The sequence below is a fragment of the Artibeus jamaicensis genome, unplaced genomic scaffold (genome assembly GCF_021234435.1).
Source record: "Artibeus jamaicensis isolate MK-2021 breed Jamaican fruit bat unplaced genomic scaffold, CSHL_Jam_final contig_387, whole genome shotgun sequence".
Lineage (NCBI taxonomy): Eukaryota > Metazoa > Chordata > Mammalia > Chiroptera > Phyllostomidae > Artibeus > Artibeus jamaicensis.
In genome coordinates this window covers 11159630-11179088 of record NW_026521812.1, presented here as the reverse complement: position 1 = coordinate 11179088, position 19459 = coordinate 11159630, and the positions used below count along the sequence as shown (strand labels likewise).

General features: G+C 34.4%; 1 protein-coding gene and 1 non-coding gene across 2 annotated transcripts in view; one reads left to right on the top strand and one right to left on the bottom strand.

Annotated features, from left to right (window-relative positions):
- The window catches only part of NKAIN2 (sodium/potassium transporting ATPase interacting 2), an 887037-nt gene that overhangs the window by 419745 nt on the left and 447833 nt on the right, over positions 1 to 19459 (top strand). The window contains exon 2 of the mRNA XM_053664749.1: positions 11558 to 11695. Coding sequence (XP_053520724.1) covers positions 11558 to 11695 — 138 coding nt within the window. The remainder of the gene's footprint in view (positions 1 to 11557; positions 11696 to 19459) is intronic.
- Positions 9987 to 10117, bottom strand: LOC119045023 (small nucleolar RNA SNORA42/SNORA80 family). The gene has a single exon (XR_005081723.2). It is a non-coding gene; the product is annotated as a small nucleolar RNA SNORA42/SNORA80 family (small nucleolar RNA).

The following is a 19459-nucleotide window of genomic DNA, read 5'->3' as shown; positions in this document are numbered from 1 at the left end:
TTATGACTGCCTCTTTTCAAAACAGAATCTCCATATCTGTGTTAAATTGAATAATGTGGTTACTTTAAAGGGCACAGCAGACATGGTATTTACAATGCCCAAAATAGTACACCTCACAACAAATTCTAAAATATTTCCATAGATATCTAAAATGGCATTTTCCTGTATTCCTCGTTGCAATTTCTGATATAACCCACTGCCATAGGGACTGCCAGTACATGGTGGTGATCTTGATAATATTTGGGCTTTCATTTCAACTCGTGATTGGCCTTTAGCAGTCAGAGTAAGTGAGGCTGTCATTCCATCTTCCATCCTTATGAAATTGAATTTTATGAAAGAGCAGAACCTAGAGTTTGAGAGGTTTGATTGACATCTTCTACATGGCTGCCTTGCTTTAGACACAGACAACAGCGCCCTAAAACTGCTGGGCCTTTGTATAAGCAGGGGAGGAACAGATGGGAGGGAAAGAAGTTGGGACAATACCAGGGTTCAGGACACTATGACAGGTCAGCTACTTCTGTTCCCTTCAGCACTATGCATGCTTCCCTCTCCAATCCTGTTAAATGTACAGCATTTGCTAAACAGGGAACACTGATGGTGGTAATGATATTATTTACTCATCGCCTCAAGTGGGACAGGACAGGAGTATGGGAGTAGCATTTTACTTTGTTTTGAATCCACAAAATAAAAATTCATACGAAGATACATGAGCATTTATTGAGACCAAAACTGACAGCAACCTAGACATTGCTTCTCTGATAATGATATATGTGGCATGTTTTTTGGATGCTTTATCAGCTTTTCAGAAAAAAACACATCTGCAGTTTTACCTAGTTGACAAATTTCAGATTCTCCAGATGGCAACTTTAATATGTTTAATATAATTATGCTGTTAAAAAATAGCAATAGAGTTATCTCTAGAGAAAGTCATTTGCTATGAGAAAGCAATAACATATGATACATGAAAATAAGAACATTGCAAGCTACTTTTGTTATTCAGCTTTCACTGAGCTCTTGATGAGTTCAGTACTGAGCTCAGTCAGTACTGAACAAATAAGTGATGCAAATGATGAACTTAGCAACTTATCTACACAATTCCTGAAGTCCTTTATTAAGTAAGACCAACCCATTCCTCATCTGCTTTTCTGTGTATCAATAATATTAGCCACATCACAATCTTTTTGTTTATATGTACTTGCTATGTGAATAGAAAGAGATTTGGAAACAGGTGAGAACCAGTTACATCGATCTATATTGAGGGTGTCATTTGAATAACTACACCTGGGCCCTCTTGAGAGTTTTGAGAGTTTCTTTCCTATGAACCATTTCAGATATTAGCATATCTTATAATATAAAACTAACTCTGCCAGATAACAAATATTGCATGATTCATCTTATCCCCTATTCCCAATCCCACATACTCACTGGTGTCTCAGATATGCTTTATGTTGCTCAATACTTACAATACATCATCACTGGTTATGTAATCTAAGGTTTAAAAGTCTGTGGTCACGGTCTTCTGAACATTAGACATTTCTTCCTGTGTTATAAATATTTAACCTATTTGGGTGTTATCTTGGTCTCAGATCAGTTAAGACTTTGTTGTGGAGAGCCTAGAAATTCAAGGTCAAATGGACATTGTAACCGTCCTAACTCCTGCCTGTTGTGTGCTTGGTGTGAGCTCTGAAAACTGTCTAAAACACCAGTCATTTTGCTGTGTTCTGGTTCTTCTGGGAAGTTAGACTTCCACTGAGTAAAATTATAAAATCTGTGGAAAAATGAAAGTAATGATCCATGGGGGGGCTCTTCCCTCAGGGTCCCTCTGGCTGCCATGCATGAGAATAAGTCTACCAAGACATGATCTGCTTGGGGAGGAAAGGTGGCCAGTCTCTCAAAGGAGAAGGGCCAAGAGCCTTTTCCTCAGTGGGCTTTTATTAGGTTCGTTTTTGCACAGGAATACAGGTAAAGCTCATTAATCATTCTCAGACAATAAGGATCAAACAATAGATAACAAAGAACTCTAAGAACCTATTCTGAGTCAGGGTCAGATAGCTAAAGAGCTATAAAACTTTGAGGAACAAAGTCACTTCTTGCTTGGACCCTTATTTAATTGAGAGCATTCTAAACAAAGTAGGTTTCACAGCATTTCACATATTCTTTCTTAGGCCTGATTGTCCCACAGAACCCACCATTTCCAGCACAGGGTGGTACCCACCACCAGCATTATTTCAGGCTTAAGTAAGGCAGCCAAGAGATTAGGAAACAGAATGAGGACTCTGGCTGTGTCATAGCAGAGGGGTGGGGGTCCATCACCTCCTTTTGCCATAGCCCCCCAAGTCCTTCCTTGGGGCCTCCACATGATCATGTCTGTCTTAGGTTGCTCCACCCTTGGGGAATCTTACCTGTCATTGGCTAACCAACCAAGCATGGGGGGGCCAGTTATGGATGAAGTAAAAGGGGCCGAGGTGGTGCCCCTGCCAGGGAGATAAGCTTTGTCTCCTTCGTGGCTTATGGTCTGAAGGTCACTCACTCGGCCTTAGCCATGGGGGTGTTACAGCTCCTGAAACCAGGCAGGGTGGTTCCCAACAATGATCCATCTATCAAGAGTGCTGTGATTTTTTTTTAGCTCATTTCATATAAGTACAGGGAAACTTAAAACTTAATAAAGGAGAGTTTGGCTTCTAAGGTGCAAAACCATTTATGGCACAACTCCTGAAAAATGTCATTTTGTTCAGACTTAGTGGAATTATTAGTCTTAATAATTAAGTGCACTGATAGTACAAACTTTTAGTTTATTTTTTCCAAAAGGGTTATGTCCTAACTAAATCTGTCTGTAGAGTAAATTGCACAGTTCATAGTAATAGAGTTATAGTAATAATAAATATTATTTTATGGGGTTATCACAATAATTCTGTAAGGTTTCAAAACCATAAAGCTATATATAAAAACACTAATTACTATATCTTTTTTATCTTTTATCTTGTACTGAGGACATAGGATCTCTTGTTTACTTATTTATTGAATTAGGAAAGTGCTTGGTAATAAAGCCTAATTGGTGCCCTTAAAATTTTTGAAAGAAGCACTTAAGGTCCTACTAGTAAATTAGTTGTGAATTGTTTGTAGTTAAAAACATGAACATTGAAGTTGGAATGACTAGGGTTGGATCTCAGCTCTATCCTCACCACCTCCATTGGGGCATCATCTTACCTTAATTTCTTTATCTTTACAATTAAGGCACTGGTAGATAATCCTTGTAGAACTCATCCAACTAACATGTTAAAGTGTTTAACATAGTGCCTGGGATATAGTAAATGCTCCGTTGATTTAATAATTATTATATCAGAATCTAGACTTGCTGTCTATTCAGTCAGAGGGCAGAGATTTGTGTTATGATAAGGAAGTATTAAGTTAAAAATATTTAAATCCCTCCTACCAAAAGCCAAATAATATTTAGCGTTACACACACAGAAACACAAAATGTGGCATATGAACACACAGATCAAACAATCATATGACTTGCTACTTCAGGTCAACACAAGCCAAACAGTATTTTATTTGTACTCCAGTGTTAACATGCTACTTTTTAAAAGCCTATTTCTTCTTTTTTAATCTAGTATAGTATGCTAGTCATCAAGTTGTCTTTTGAGAGTTTGAGTGTTAGCTATGAAATGATTATAAATTGCTATACAGAATCAACAGCTGTGAGAAATAATAAATGATTCTGATATCACAACAACTAGAATATTAGCTGGCATATTTAGAATTTTATAAAATTGGCATTAGTAGATGAAATAGTAGGAAAATTTCTAAAATACACTATTTGACTCATATGTGGGACAATTAAATAACCCTATTCATTCAACCTCAGAAATATGTGATTGATTTTGAATTTTCATAAAGGTCTGTTAAGAAATGCCACACACTGTGTATCAGTAATGCAGCTTACAATACAATGTAAGAAATATAAGCACTTAGTTTTATTTAGTTCCTCTGAGCTTATGCCAAACTTTCCCCAATATTTTCTTGAAAATCTTTACTATGCTTACCTAGATGGACAAAAAGTTTTTTAAGTAAATGTTGTTATTCATCACATTTGAAAGGTGAGGAAAGTAAAGGAAGATTACACAAAAAATAATGATGTTTTAAATCTGGTTTTTTTTTGTTTTTTTTTTTTACTGTAGTATCGCAGTAGACTAGATATAGGGGGTGTTGAATCAGGAAAGAAAATATTCATTAAGAAAAATCCCCTTTTCAGTAAACAAGTTACACATGTCTGCCATGTTATTTACATTGCCGACCAATCGAATAAGAAACATTGGACTCTCTCTAACTGAAATATCCTGGCACAAATATCAATCTGGAATGCTATTTGTGCTAAAATGCCAGTACCCAAACTTATTATATGTTGTTGAAATATAAATCAATAGCAGTCATGTTAAGATACAACCTAGGCATTTAAATGAGTACTCTACATACATTATTACTTTAATCTTACAAAAATCATAGGAGTTATGTGCTACAATTTCCCCATTATATAGATGAAGAAACTGAGGCTTAGAGAGATTAGGTAACCTCCTGTGGTCACATAGTGAGTTACAATTCCAACATGATTTTCAATTTCTGAAACTTGGGTTCTGAACCACTATGACATGTTGATTTCTATTATAGTCAGAGTCATTAGGGCCAGATGACTTTTTGGTGGTGTTTTTGTTGTTTGTTGTGGTAGTTTCCTTTTTTGGTTTGTTTTGGTTTAAAAAAAAAGCAATTATGAGAAAACAAAGACAGAAAATCCTTAGTTCAATCGAATAAAGATTAACTGTTATTTGTGGCCCATCTTTACAAAAAATCTTACAATTTTATTTTATTCCCTTTAGTGAACCACACACACACACACACACACACACACACACACACATATACACATACTTGAATGACTCCAGTTACTCAAAAGAAACCAAAACTTTTTAGGTAAAGCATGTGTTTATCTTTGTGCTGCCTTACGTATATGATCATTGCAGACCCTTCTTCAAGTTTATTATCTTCATTTCATATATGAATCAGGCCTCTTGGTAAGATGATAGCGAATTGTCTCCAGTATATCACATGCATGTCAGATTTTTAAAGCTGGAATGCATGTTCCCACTCATGTTGTCCACTATGAACAACACAAAGAATCTTAAGGTGGGGGAACATTAAAGACCTCAGCAGCTCAGCAATATTGTAAAGACCCAAAGTACTTCTAAAGTTTTTACAGCTTTTCAAGAGACTGGTTTAAAAATAACAGAAACCAACATGGAGCATCCTTTTTGAATCTGGAGTCAGACAGGTTCAGAATATGTTCAGAATTAAAATGTATGGGCTTTACCAAGGTGAGTAGACAGCAAAGAAACAGAAAATGCTGCACCAGTGAGTCAAGTACAGGAGAAACTAAAGTCGAGGCAAGATCGCTGGCTGGAAGGTCTCACTGAAGGAGCAGAGTCACGGATGGATCAAAGATACAGGGCTAGAACTAATTTCTTATCTGCTCCACTGGGAGTGATAAACTGTGCACACCTGACTGGAATGTAGAAGCAAGGGTCGGCAGCCATTTCTACTGACTACATTCTGACAGACAGACGGCCGTCCTGTGGGTGTGCGTGCAAGTCTGTCTCAACTTCCATGGGCCCAGTGAGAGAAATGAAAATTCCAGGCCATTTTGGGGACTCTTTTGCCCTTTCCAATTTTCATCTTGACATTCTCTCAAGTAGGAAAAGTAGTATTTTCTACTTTTCCACTGTAACAGGGCTAAGGTTACTTGTTAGGTAAGTAATCTTCTGCAAACAACTAAAATGCAAACCATTTCTTTATGAATTCCTCAAATCCCACAATATATATTTTATTAACTTTGGACAAGCTTTGTCATTTCCCTGCAGTGCACTTGGATGATGAAAATGAAATTTGGTGGGCGCACTTGGCTCGAATGGCACCTGACCTTGAGTCCTCAGAGACTTGAGTATTAAGACAAGGTAGAAGCTCAGGTTCCTGAAGGAGGGTGAAGATACTGAAAAGAGAAGAGTATAGGATGATAACAAGGGGGGCCCATAGATAATTTCATTTTATAATTTAGCACTAAAATTTAATTTATTTTCTAGACTTTAATAACACTCTCATGTTTTTAAAATCAAGAAGTTCATGTTCTACTATGATAGAATTAAAAGAATTTTTTCTCTCAAAGGCCACATATAAGATTTATTTTGCATTATTTGTATAACAAGTCACAAATTAAACTTTAAAGATTTCAGAAAATTATACTAATGCTAGGAGGAAAGTTATTAATAAATCTTAGTTATTCTGAGCAAAATGCAGTGTCTCAAGAAAACCTTTTTTTTTCCTACCAGTCAAAAACAACCAGCTATAAATACACCATTTTGGCTTTAAAATTTTTAATGTGTACACGTACATGTGATTTTTTTGTTAATAAAGTTAAATGGCAACAGCTAACTAGGAATACTAAAGTTTCCATTGCATTGCAAACATTTGAAGCAAACTTGTTGGCAACTGAATTCTCTTCTATTATGTCAAACTTGCTTTAAAATATTATTATTTTCTTCAACCCTGGCTGATGTAGTTCATTGGATTGAGCACGGGCCTGCAAACCAAAGGATCGCAGTTTGGTTCCCAGTCAGGGCATATGCCTGAGTTTCAGGCCAGTTCCCAGCAGGGGACACACGATAGGCAACCATACATTGATATTTCCCTCCCTCTCTCCTCCCCTTCCCCTTTAAAGATAAATAAATAAAATATTGAAAAAAATTATTATTTTTGCACTGACCAGTGTGGCTCAGTGGATTGAGCACCAGTCTGTGAACCAAAAGGTTGCCGGTTTGATTCCTAGTTAGGGCACATGCCTGGGCTGGGGGCCCGTACGCAAGAAGCAACCAATCTATGTTTCTCTTACATATCACTGTTTCTCTCCCTCTCTTTTTCCCTCCTTTCCCCCCTCTCTAAAAATGAGTAAATAAGATCTTAAAAGTATTTTAGAAAGGGTTATTTTATTCGTCCCAGTTTTCTCAGATATAAATTGAGGACTATGGAGTCTCTTCCAGTTTGAAAAGTCAATACATTTATTTTATCTTGATAATTTGCAGAAACTTATTGTGAATTTTGTTGTCATTTATGGTAAGATAAACTCTGTGTAATGGCACTTAATAGATTTTTGAAAACTTTTTTAGTTTAAGCCTATTCTGCTAGGTGAAAAATAACTATTAAAATTCACATTCACTATAATGTAAAAGTGAATTACAACTCACATTTACTATGATATAAAAAAGTTAATTTTCTGTTTTACCAGTACATGCATGTATATCAAAGAAGAATTAATAATATTTATTATAATATTTAATGTTTACAATCATAGTTTGACCCAGTATTTCTGTTTTGTGGGATTTAGCCTGTGGTTATATCAACATCCATGTATAAGGCTGTTTAATGCACTCGTGTGTGTTATAGCCAAAAATTGGGGGGAAATTCAATATATGATAAAATGGACTGTTTCAGGGCATTATGAGATAGAGCTGTATAAGTGAGGGATGTGCTAATGTAGGGAAACCTCCATTACACATCGCTTAGTGAAAAGTGCAAGATGGAAAGCCATATCTGCATATAGTCCTGTTTCTGTAAATAAAATGATGTGAAAATAATTTATATACACATTGGGATGTGGCAAAAGTAGGTTTACAGTTGTGAGTACACAAAACACAGAGTTGATTCTTGCACTGCTATTTATTAATTATTGTGTTATTTTTTATGTGAGCCCCTTCACACCTACTTTTGCCCCACCCTGTGCATCTGTCTATGTGCTGGTATTCCTCACAGTATTTTTTGAAAAGCTCTGCACTGAAGTGTGCTTCCTCAAACTGAGAAAGGTTGCTAAGACTGGATGGGTTATCTCAAGTTTAAGCATTTAAATAAATGTTGTGTCTTATTTATGTTTTAGGGCTGGAGCAATGTTTATAACAGCGCCAGAGAAAGAGAGATACAGAAAATTGAATTATAGGTTAGTTTATTGATACAAAGCTGCCAAATGAAATTTTATTTTTAACCCAAACCGAAACTGTAATGAAAATATTTCAAGTAGAGATTTTTCTCAGCGAGGTCAGAGTTGAACATGACAAAAACTAAAAATGCAATCAATTACATTAATGACCTAACAAAAGAGAATGGATTAATTATGTTAGTACATGCATGAATAATAATTGTTAAAGATTAGCCTCTATTTTTATTTTAAAAAGTAAACACTTCGTAAGTGGTAATAATGGAAGGGAACAGAATTCTTTGTGGAAAGCAACAAGTTACGAGTTTATAATAGGCTAATGTGCAGAAGTCAACCACACACACATACAAACAAATTTATATAGAAAAAAATAGACAAGCATGAAAGAGACTTATTCCATAAGATATTTTATATAAAATGACACACACTCAACAGCAGTGTAATGTTTTTCAAGGCCATGTACATATATTTGTAAGTCAGGTGATTGAAAGGACATAAAGTCCATATATTACAGAAAGTAATATTACAATATATTTCAGTGAGAGTAAGAACATGGGTTGAAAGAGGCAAAAACATGTTTTCCTACACTGAAAACATGAGGCAAGAATGTAGCATATACCCTCTAACGAGCAGAGGGCTGCAACATAAACTGTGAAAGCATTTTTTTCTTTTTGTTTTGTTTTGTTGTTGTTTTTTATTGTTTGTTTTTTTTTTTGGAGATGGAGTCCAGAAAGTAAGGACAGAGCACAGGGGCCATGCACAGAGACCTACATTTCTGTTTTACCACCTACCACTTCTCAGACTTCAGCAGAATCACGTAGCCATACTGCCTCTTTGGTTCTTAATCTGAAAAATGAGACAGTAATATTTACCTCCCTGGGTTTTGTGCAAAGTCAATGAGATAATATATGAATTGTGAATATTGTAAATCCCCAGCACATAATGTGTTTTAACAAATATTTGTTCTGCCTTTCCTCCAACCCTGCACCCCCCACCAGTAATTTCACAGTGGATGCACACACCCTGTTAGAGAGCATTGCTAGAAAAAACTGTAGCTGCTTCTCTAAGTTACCACTCCCTGGATACTCACTGAATTTTTTCAGAAAAATCTTCCATTCTTCAGTCCTATCTCTAAATTACACAATCTGTGATAAAGCTACTTGTGATATCTAATAGGGCCAATCAAAAAGAGGAGAAATGTAGAACAATTATAAGTGAAGAATGGCACATTAACTTACTCAGTCTGCATAAACTTGTAAGTAATGTTTGATGGAACTATTAGTTCTGTCATAAAAAGGCTGATACATGTTGATGTAACTTCATTTTATCTTTGCAGTTGTGGCAAGTGTATCATCCTCTCTATATTTTTTATAATTAATGATGGTACTGCTATTTTCCTCCATAATAGAACATTTATTGGGAGATTACCCACTGTTTGACTGATGTACTTCATCCTCTATACTTTTTCCCTGTTGTGTCCCCACAGTTATGATGCTCATAATTTATAGAGTTTAGATTCTTCTTGCTGATGTTTTACTTTCCTACTTACTGTTTATTCATACAATAAGGGGAAGAGAAATCTCTTTAGGAGTGAGCTTTTACATAGGTGATTATCAATGGTACTCTAAGACTAACCACCTATTTTTGATGCCATTGATGCATTCCAACAAGGCACATGCACCACTGCCTTACACCACAGTGGGCCTCCTTTATATGAAGTATTGACTGCGTGGTAACAGTTGGAGGGAGGTTTCATCAGAAGGCAGTTCAAGGCTTAGGAGTCTGGGGCGTATGTGCAAGTTCTATGACAGTCTGTTCATTAATCAATCAAAATACTACATTCTGCTGTTGAGACTCTGTTGGGATTGTGGGTTTAAATTATGCAGGGTAGAACAGACCTGGATTCTCTTTTAGTAACCACTGCCATGACTAAGTGAAAATAAAGATTTTTCTCCACTGTCTAACCCACTTTTTGCCTGCAGCCTACGGGCAGAAGCTTGGCAGTGGTTCAGGCCACAGTTTGTTAGGGCATGGGGCGCTAGGAGAGACTCAGGGGGTGGTCCCGCCATAAACCCAAACCCGTGCACTGAAAATGGAGATTTGACTAGGCAGGACTGTTACTGTTACAACCCAACCATTATGATGGTACCCAGTGTATCTTAGGAAATACAGGTGTTATGCAAATAGCTGTCACGAGCTTATTTTTTCTCTCAGTGCCTGATGGGAAAACGTGCTGTTCAGCTAAAGAGAGGCAGAGGGCAAAGAAAGAAAGAAAGAAAGGGGGAGGGGAGAGAAAGGAAGGAAGAAGGAAAGAGGGAAGGAAGGAAGGAAGGAAGGAAGGAAGGAAGGAAGGAAGGAAGGAAGGAAGGAAGGAAGGAAGGAAGGCAGGCAGTGGGAATGATGATTATTTAAGAAGTCTTCAAACTGAGCTACATGTATCTAATTTAAAATTCTACTTTCTGTTTCAAGATTAGTATGTCTTTCTGACAAGAAATAACTTTAAAGCATAGTGATATTAGTAAATTAGGGGCTTTAAAATAATTTTCCTGTAAAACTTGTATGAGAAAAGAGTGTCGGATCTTTGTTTGGAACATCAGGTCCTTTCACAATGTCTCACTCACTCCGAACAGACAGTTGGCAACTGGGCACCAGAAGAATAGAGCTGGGTTTCACTCACACCAGCCCTCCTGGCTTTGTGAGATGTAAGAGAGACTTACCAGCTGTCCGGATCTCACTTCTCAATATAAAATGGCACTGCTGCGGTATAAACAAACCTTAATTTTATTTTTTTATTTTTTGGTTACTTGGTTTGTTGACTTGTTTTTCTCCTCTCATGTTTAGATTTTGACATGTGCCTTAATTGTAAAACTGTAGGTATAGACGAGTGTGGGAGAATTTGAAATGCTTTATTTTTTCCATTGGAATGGAACTTTAACTCTATTTTTAATTCCCTTTCAGAGCCCTCTTTTTACCTGGTTACTATAGGTAACAGTGTGATAAAAAGGCATGTTTGATTTATAAGCCAATACTCTTAGGGTTAGAAGAACCCTAGAAATTGGTGAGGCCTTGCATTTTACAAATGAGTAATCAGACTCCTAGAGAAGGGAAATGGCTCACCTAGGGCACTGCAACTACTTAGTGGCAGATCTGGTCTCAACTCGAGTGGTTCTTTTTCTACTACATCCCCTTGTATAATGACGTTCAGCAGATACTAACAACAAACCTAGCCAATGGACTTCCAAACTTTCTAGTGGATGAGTTCAAGTTGTTGACAGTGAATATGACAATATAATTTATCCTGTGACTCACAGATGATGTCCTGTGAATATTGCTTGAAGTCTCCACATACTCATCCCTGAGAGGACTGTTGGTGTCTTCATTTGAAATACACCTGAAAAGGTCATTCTGTTAAAGGCAAATGCCAGATATGGTAACAGAGTTATAATCACTAAGTATAGTGTCAATGTGCTCTTTTTCCCTCTCATCAGTATGCTCACATATATATCCCCCTTTTTGATATTCTAGGTTTGTGTGCTGGAGAGACAAATATTTGACTTCCTTGGATATCAGTGGGCACCTATCCTGGCAAATTTTGTACATATTATTATCGTCATTCTTGGTTTATTTGGAACTATTCAATATAGACCTCGTTACATAAAAGGAGTAAGTACTCTTTTTGCCTTTTAAAAATGTTATCAAATAGAAAAAGATATGAAAATGTCTTTACGATGTGTATGTATACCCTCTCCTTGAAGTACTATGTGTTTGTTTTCATAGTTTCAGGTTACATCTACAAGAACTTGAAATGTCACATTTAAAGCACATGACAATGAATGTAATTAGATTGTTCTCATCAATAGTGCTTTCATTAAATTTTCTTCTGTAATTAGAAGTAGAACTGTACCCTTGTATTTCCATATTATAAAGTCTTGGCCTCTGGTTTAATAGATTTAATGGGAATTTTTCCCATTTTAAATCATCATATTTTTAAATTGAATAAAGAGAACTTAACATTAATATGAAGGAACTTATAGTTTCGGTGTGAAAATGTTAACACATATTAGGGTTGATATTTGTCACACCTGAAAGCCAGAAGAATCTGGACCAATATCTCTGTGTTCTCCATGATTCCCTTTTAGGCTTAGAGGCAGTGTTTTGCATTCCCACCCGAGTTAAACTTACTTAACATGAAAGTGAAATCCAACTGCGTTGCAGTTGCTATGGGAACCATGATTTAGGATTTTTTACTTTTGCATGTACCTCAGATCTCAGCTATAGCTCTTCATTAATGTAGATTTTTTTCAGTCTCATCATTTTTCTGTTTCTTTTTTTAACAAGAGGAAAAGTCTATAGGCATTTATTTAAAATATAAAGTGAGTTTGTGGTAAAGGCATACATAGAAGATAGCGCAGGTAAAGCTCTGCCTTATTCAACAGAAACCAGCAGGTTGTCTCCAGCTGCATGAAGGCCTCCCTCACGTAAAATTTCCCCTATGACCTTTTGTCTTTGTCATCTGGAATCTAGATAATGCTCCTTGGTTCAGAAATAGGCAATATGATGGCAGGTGGGACCCAGGGGTTCCCTCTCTGGCTAAGGATGAGTGAAAAGTTCATAGTCTTCTCTAAAGCACACACCCAGAAATGAGTGCACATCACCTGCAAGGGCGTGTAGCCTTGTAAATCTTGTAAAAGACAGATGTGTTCTGTTGCAAAGTGAAGTTTTTCCAATGCACAGATATTTGTAGTGTGGTTCATTTTCTTATATGAATTATAATTTGATCCAATGTATTTACAATATTACAGGTTTTTGGAATGGTCTTCTGAAGTCATAATACCTAGTTTTAAATCTTTCGTCTGCCAAACTCTGTGTGACTTTAGATGGCATAATCTCACTGATTCTTAGTGTTCCTGTCTTTAAAATGAAAGCAATAATTACTTTAACTCATATACTTTAATTAATGAATGCATTATAAGCCATTATGTGAAAGATTCTTAATTTAACTTTCTTTTTATCTGACTTTGAGGCTTCTTTATGATTTTATTCTTATAAATGATGCCATTCTGGGCATCATACAGATGTATATATCATCTCTATTTCTGATAAAGCCCTTGGGATAAAAATCTAGATGTGGATAAAAATGTTTGTACAGTTAAAAAATGCAGAGGTTTGTTTTGAGGTATAAATGAAATATTCCATAAAATAACCTTAGCACAATGCTTGGTGTTTAAGATTGGCCAATAAATACTAGCTATATTTTCTCTTCTTGCTGTTATTATTTAAAAATAATACTAAACTCTACAGACTAGCAATAGGCCGCCAGGCAATTTAAAATAGAATAAGGTGTTCCAAGCTGTTAGTTGAACTATTTCTACCCTTTTATTCCAAGCTGCTACAACTCTTAAAAATTTTTACTTGATTTCTGTGCATCAAATTATAATTCCATCCCTATCTAAAGAATAAAATACATACCCACAAATCTTCTCAAGACATGCTGTTCTCTCTAGCATGAAAGGTAAAAATGGATGCCATGGGACATCTTTAAGATTGTTAGAACTTTTATATAGCTGGAAAAGTCTCTGAAATCTTTCTGAGGTCTTAACAATGTGTCTTAGGGCTACATCACTGATTTGATCTTGACTTGCAGACAGCATTCTGAATTTAATCTCTTCTGAGAGACAATGTCTTAACTAGGGAAATCTTCTGCCCGCTGACAATATTGTAAATGTGAAACTTTTATTTTCTAAATCAGCACATCCTGAGTTGGAAATATATCTTCTAAATTATACTTGAAAAATAAACTTTTTTTCTTTAGTTCCATTTTCTGTTCAACATAATGTTATACGTGGTTAAAGGTCATAAGTGACACTGTCAATTATTTGCTGTGAAGCTCCCGTAGCCGATCCACATATTATAGGTGCACTTTCTATCTTCCCAGTTTTTGTAGGCTGTGGTCAGGCTAATTGTTCCGACAATAATTAGCACAAATTCTCTTGTCTTCAGCCCTCTAAAACAACTTCTTTACTCTTGTGTCTGTCTCTACTGATAGACAATATGACAGGTGGAGGACACAGTACCACTGTACTGTCATATTGTCTCAAAATTAATGCTGTGTATTTTGGGTTTGTGTCACTGTGCCACTCAAATGTTAGTACCAATTCCTTTCTATTTATATAAAAGTTTATATATATGTGTGTGTGTATATATACATACATATACATATATAAACTTTCATGCTATATATATATACATATGTACACACACACTCTAGGGATACATATATATATATATATAGTAAAGATTAACTCTTTAAATATTATAAATTTTAAATTTTGTTTATTATTTTTCTTTTACTAAAATTGACTTCCTTCCCCTTCATAATTTGCTTTAAACATTGTAAAATTTATATATTTTAGAAATGTATAGTGTTAAGTCTTCATTATCGTTAGGTCTAAATCTACTAAAACAAGAAGGCAGATGCCCTGAAGTAGTCTAAGGAAATATGTCCCTTTCCACATTTGCTGTTTATAAAGAGTTTCATTTATTGATAGAATATTTTATTCTATTTAATTGGGAAAATGCTCCTAAAAGCATGTGGACATTGTTTGAAACACTGAGCACAGTAGCAACAAATGAATTTCTGAGAGTATTGGTAAGTTAAATAGTAAAGAAGAAAAAAATTAAATTCAAAACAGGTCATTGGAAAAAGAACTCAGTAGTACCCTTTGAGGGGGCCTCTGGTTTTCAAGGAATATAACATGTTGAGGGAAAGTAAAAGTAAATTTTTTAATTCCAAGCAAAAGAATTCTGAAACTAGAACTTATGGAAAGCATGTTTATATGTAATTTTCAACAGTATTGGTCGAAAAAAGATGTCCCGATTACTTCCAGTGGAATATTCCTATGTAAATACACACAGTGGCTACCAACCACAAAAGCATTACCTTAGGTCATAAATGGAATTGTCCAATGCTTCTTCATTTGGACCTAACACAAGTAAAATATGATTAGGAATATTCAATGTTTATTAGTTAATGACAAGAAAATGTTAATGAATGTGCTCCTTTAAATTTTCTAAGATAATATAAGGAGTGTGTAGGTTTCCAATTTCTAAGGGAATTACAGCTTTCTTGGTGATACTGCCCAGGGACATGTTGCCATAATGCTCAATAATATTTCTGTTTTTCTTTTTTTCCCCTCCTTCCCTCCCTCCCTCCCTCCCTCCCTTTTTTCCTTTCTTCCTTCCTTCCTCTTTCCTCCTTCCCTTTGAATGAAGAGATTTCTTTCATTTTCTTTGCTTCTTTCTATTTAACAAAGTTATTTCAAGTTATTTTGAAAGAATGAAGGATATCCTAGAGAGTTTGGACTCACTGGCTTAATTGAAGAAACTCAGTCCCCAAATTAGAAATAAATTCAAAATAGCTAAATATTTATTACTCAAATTTTATAAAAACAAAGAGGAGTATAACAGACCAAAATATAATAATATTTTGTAAGAGTCATATTTTTGTTACTCTTCACCTAGATCTTTCTCTACAAACCCTATAAACCTCACCTGACCCTCACAAAACTTCTGACTAAGCTCAGTGTCTAGGAAATAGTAGAGTTAGGTCGTAGACCCAGGTCCTTCTAACTGCCAAACCTGTGCCTTACCCTTCCAACTGCTTGGTGACTACCTGTTAAAGCTCTTGGATCTCCAGTTAACCAGTGTTAGAGACTATCTGCATTCCTAGTACTTTTTAGTAAAACCTCAAAATCATTGCTTCTCAATACACGCCAAAGTTCAGTTAAGAAACATGGTGTTTATGGAGAATTGGTTAAAGGTTAAGTGGGCCATGGATTCTCTCACAGCCTCTGTAACTTATTCTATACAAACAGTGCTTCGTACCTGCACTGTATCAGTTTAGTTCTTTCAGGTTATTTTTACTCCTGAATTTCATTTTAGCAATATGTCAATTAACTTACGTTAAATGATTTTATAAGAAATTTATGACATTATTTAAATTTTTTTAAACATTGCTTTAAACACAAGAAAAATCTGTCTTTTGTCTTAATCCTAGGAATAACAATACTTTTCTTATGTTTAATCCCACAGACCCACTTAATTTACCAAAAAAAAGCTTTATAGATTTGTTGTCTTATAAAAATGATACTGAATTATTTTACTGTACATTTATTTTGTACTTGCTGTGTACGAAATACTCTCCTAGGCACTGTGAGTTCAGCCTTGTAAAAAGCAAAGTCTAAGCTGCTGTGGGTAATGCAGATGACCCAGAGGCGGGAAGTCACAGGATGATGGTGCCCTGTGAAAGTTTTATGTGTGTGTCTGTCTGTGTGTACACACACACTCTCTGATACTTATGCACATAGTATACTCTCTCTACTGAGCTCACAATGACTCTACCTTGACATTTGAATAATAACAATTGCTATAATGTAATCATCAATTACTAACCTGGAGAAGACAAGAAGGATAAGGGAATTTGGACCCAGTAAAAATTGAGAAAGGTATAAAACTGAAAATAAAACATTAAAATCTCTAATAGCTGGAGATAATAGCCCATTGTTGTTGTTTTTCAAATTATATTTTCTACTCCTTTAATACCCACACACTTTTTTAAAAACTAGTATCATATTATACATGCCATTTTGCTTCTTGTTTTATACTTACCATGAACTTCTTACATTTAATTGTATATTAACTAATTATTCTTTGAAGATATTAAATTAATTTACAATTCATAAAATGTCCAAATCTTTAGCCATTTTTTATTTTTTCTGATTAGTTTGTGTTTATTGCTAATTAACCTACTTTAATATTATAGAAATTACTTTGACATCCTTCGATATGTAATGAAAATATATTCAAATCTCTTATATTACATGTTTTTATTTTGGTTATTTTGGCCAAAATAATTTTTTATTTTTATTTTAATTTTATCAATAAAAAGTTTATAATTTCTGAGTTTTTGTATATATATTATAATATCCTATATTTTCTTCTAAAATAATTATTGTTTGATCTTTTTATAGTAAAATTTTAAGTATTCTGGAATGTATGTTAGTACTTAAAGAACACTGACACTATTTTCTTTCTCATGGGTAATCATTTGAGCCACAATTTATTTTTTAAATAATCAAGATATCTTACTTGCTTGTATTAAAAAAATTATATATGCTGTTTTTTCCCTCAATTATCTATTCTGTTCCACTGATTCATTTGTATTGTATGTCGCTATATAATTGGTGATTACAATGGGTTTGTAGTGTGTTCTGACAGAAAGTAAAATAAATATGTTGAGTATTTAACTTGTTCATACTTTCCTTGGCTATTCTTCAGCATTATTCTTTAACATTAAATTTAAAGTCATTATATTAAAAACAGCAAAACATTATGATTATAATTGAAGCTGCTATTTTAAAACAATTAATTTGAAGAAAAGGATGCTTTATGATGTTTAGGTGTCCCATTCAAACATTTGCTCATTCATTCTAATCTCTCTTGTTTTGTTGTTATCTTTATTAAGGCTATATATACTTTTTAAATATAGAATTTTTACTTTTCTTATTATATTTGTTCTTATGTATTTTGCAACTTTTATAACTACTGTGAATGGAAAGTTTTTCTCTCAGTAGGTCCTTATCATTAAAATGGAGAAAATATGTTGTTTTGGCACATTCTTCATATCAGAATTTCTTTGTTATAAAGTTTTTCTAGCAGCTCTTTGGTGTTTATAGGTGCTATCTTTAGAGAGAATCTTTGTCACTTATATATAATATTAATATTATTTCTTTTATATTCTTATTATTCCACAAGACTCTCTAAGAAAGTGTTAAATAAATGGTAATAGTAAAACTCTCCATCTAGCTTCTGAATTTAAATGTAAAGATTTTAGTATTTGTAAATTATTGAGTAATTGCTAGTAGTATTCAGTAACTAGTCTTTGCTATATTTAAGTAGCTCCCTTCACTTTTCAGGAATGGCAATGTATTTTATTAAATATTTTACCCTATGTAGGTATGTTAATATGACTTCCTTTTAAAATGTTTGATTAACTTAATTAGATTAATAAATGTTTTGATATTAACCCAACCTTCCTTTACTAGATTATAACTTGTTCATAATTTATAAATTTTGCAATTACTGTATTCTACTTCCATTATTGCATTTTCATTTTACATCTTTATTTGAATATGATTCAAATAATTTTTTACTTATAATGCACAATAGGGCAGAAGTAGGTTTACAGTTGTGACTATTTTAAACTCAGAGTTTTTTTGCAGTAGTATTTATTAATTATTATATTATTTTCCATATGAACAACTATAAACCTACATTTTTCCACCTGTATTTTGCAAATTATGGAAGCTTCATAAAATAATTTGGGGAAATTTCCTTCTGTGATTTAATATAGTTTAAATATGGTCAGGGGTATTAATATTTCCTAGAACTCATCTTTGCAATCATCTAGTCCTAGTACTTTTATGAATGGTAGCTGTTTAATCATCTTTCTAAATCTACAGTAATTGGTCTTTTCAGGTTTTTTACTTCTTGCAACATCTTGGCATTATAAATGTTGAAAGAGAGCATCTATTTTTCTGGAGCTTTTGTTTTATGTTATTGCCATAAATAACTCCAGAATTATTTTCTTTTCAGAAATATCTTCTTGATCCCAAGTTTGGTCTCTTTCTCATTCCTTTCTTTTTTTTCCCCTCATTTTATGTCTGTAAACTTATCTCTGACAAATGGAAAATTAAAAAGGTAATATCAAAGGCATCTCATTTCTGCTTTTGCCCTTCTCCTGTGTTCTACAATAATATGAAGAGGCAGGATGTTGATACACCATCGATATCCCCTCCAGTGTATTTGCTAATTTTTATGGCAATGGATGGTGCGAATTGATGGTGTGGATTTATGACTTTTCTTGATTTAGATTTTTTAGCATAATCTGTTTGTCAAATAGCAATTATAAGCAATCATTTAAAAAGAAAAAATGTTTTGATTTGACAAAGGATTTCACCTTCAAGCTATTTAATTCTGATATTTATTAACAATTTTCTTTTACAATTCCAGCCAAATTGACACTAAAGGAAGAATGGTCTGTGGGAATGAGTAGTAATTACTACAAAACCACTTTGGTATAATAATCTCTATATTATTTATTTCAAAATAAATCTTTCTTGATAACGGCATCACAAAATACTCTGCATTTGAGCCTTCACATGATGGGTAAACAGTTTTCTTTGCAGCATGCCTTTTGATTGCCCAGCTGTCTCCTCCCTGGAATAGTTGTCATTTTCTCTGGTCATTTCTGTGTTTACTTGTGGACATCTTGTCAGTGGTTTTAGAAATGTGGAGTCGTTTGGGAACGCCAAGCACGAGAACATGTTGTCTAACCTCCACAGTTAAATCTCAGTTCGCCTAGACCTG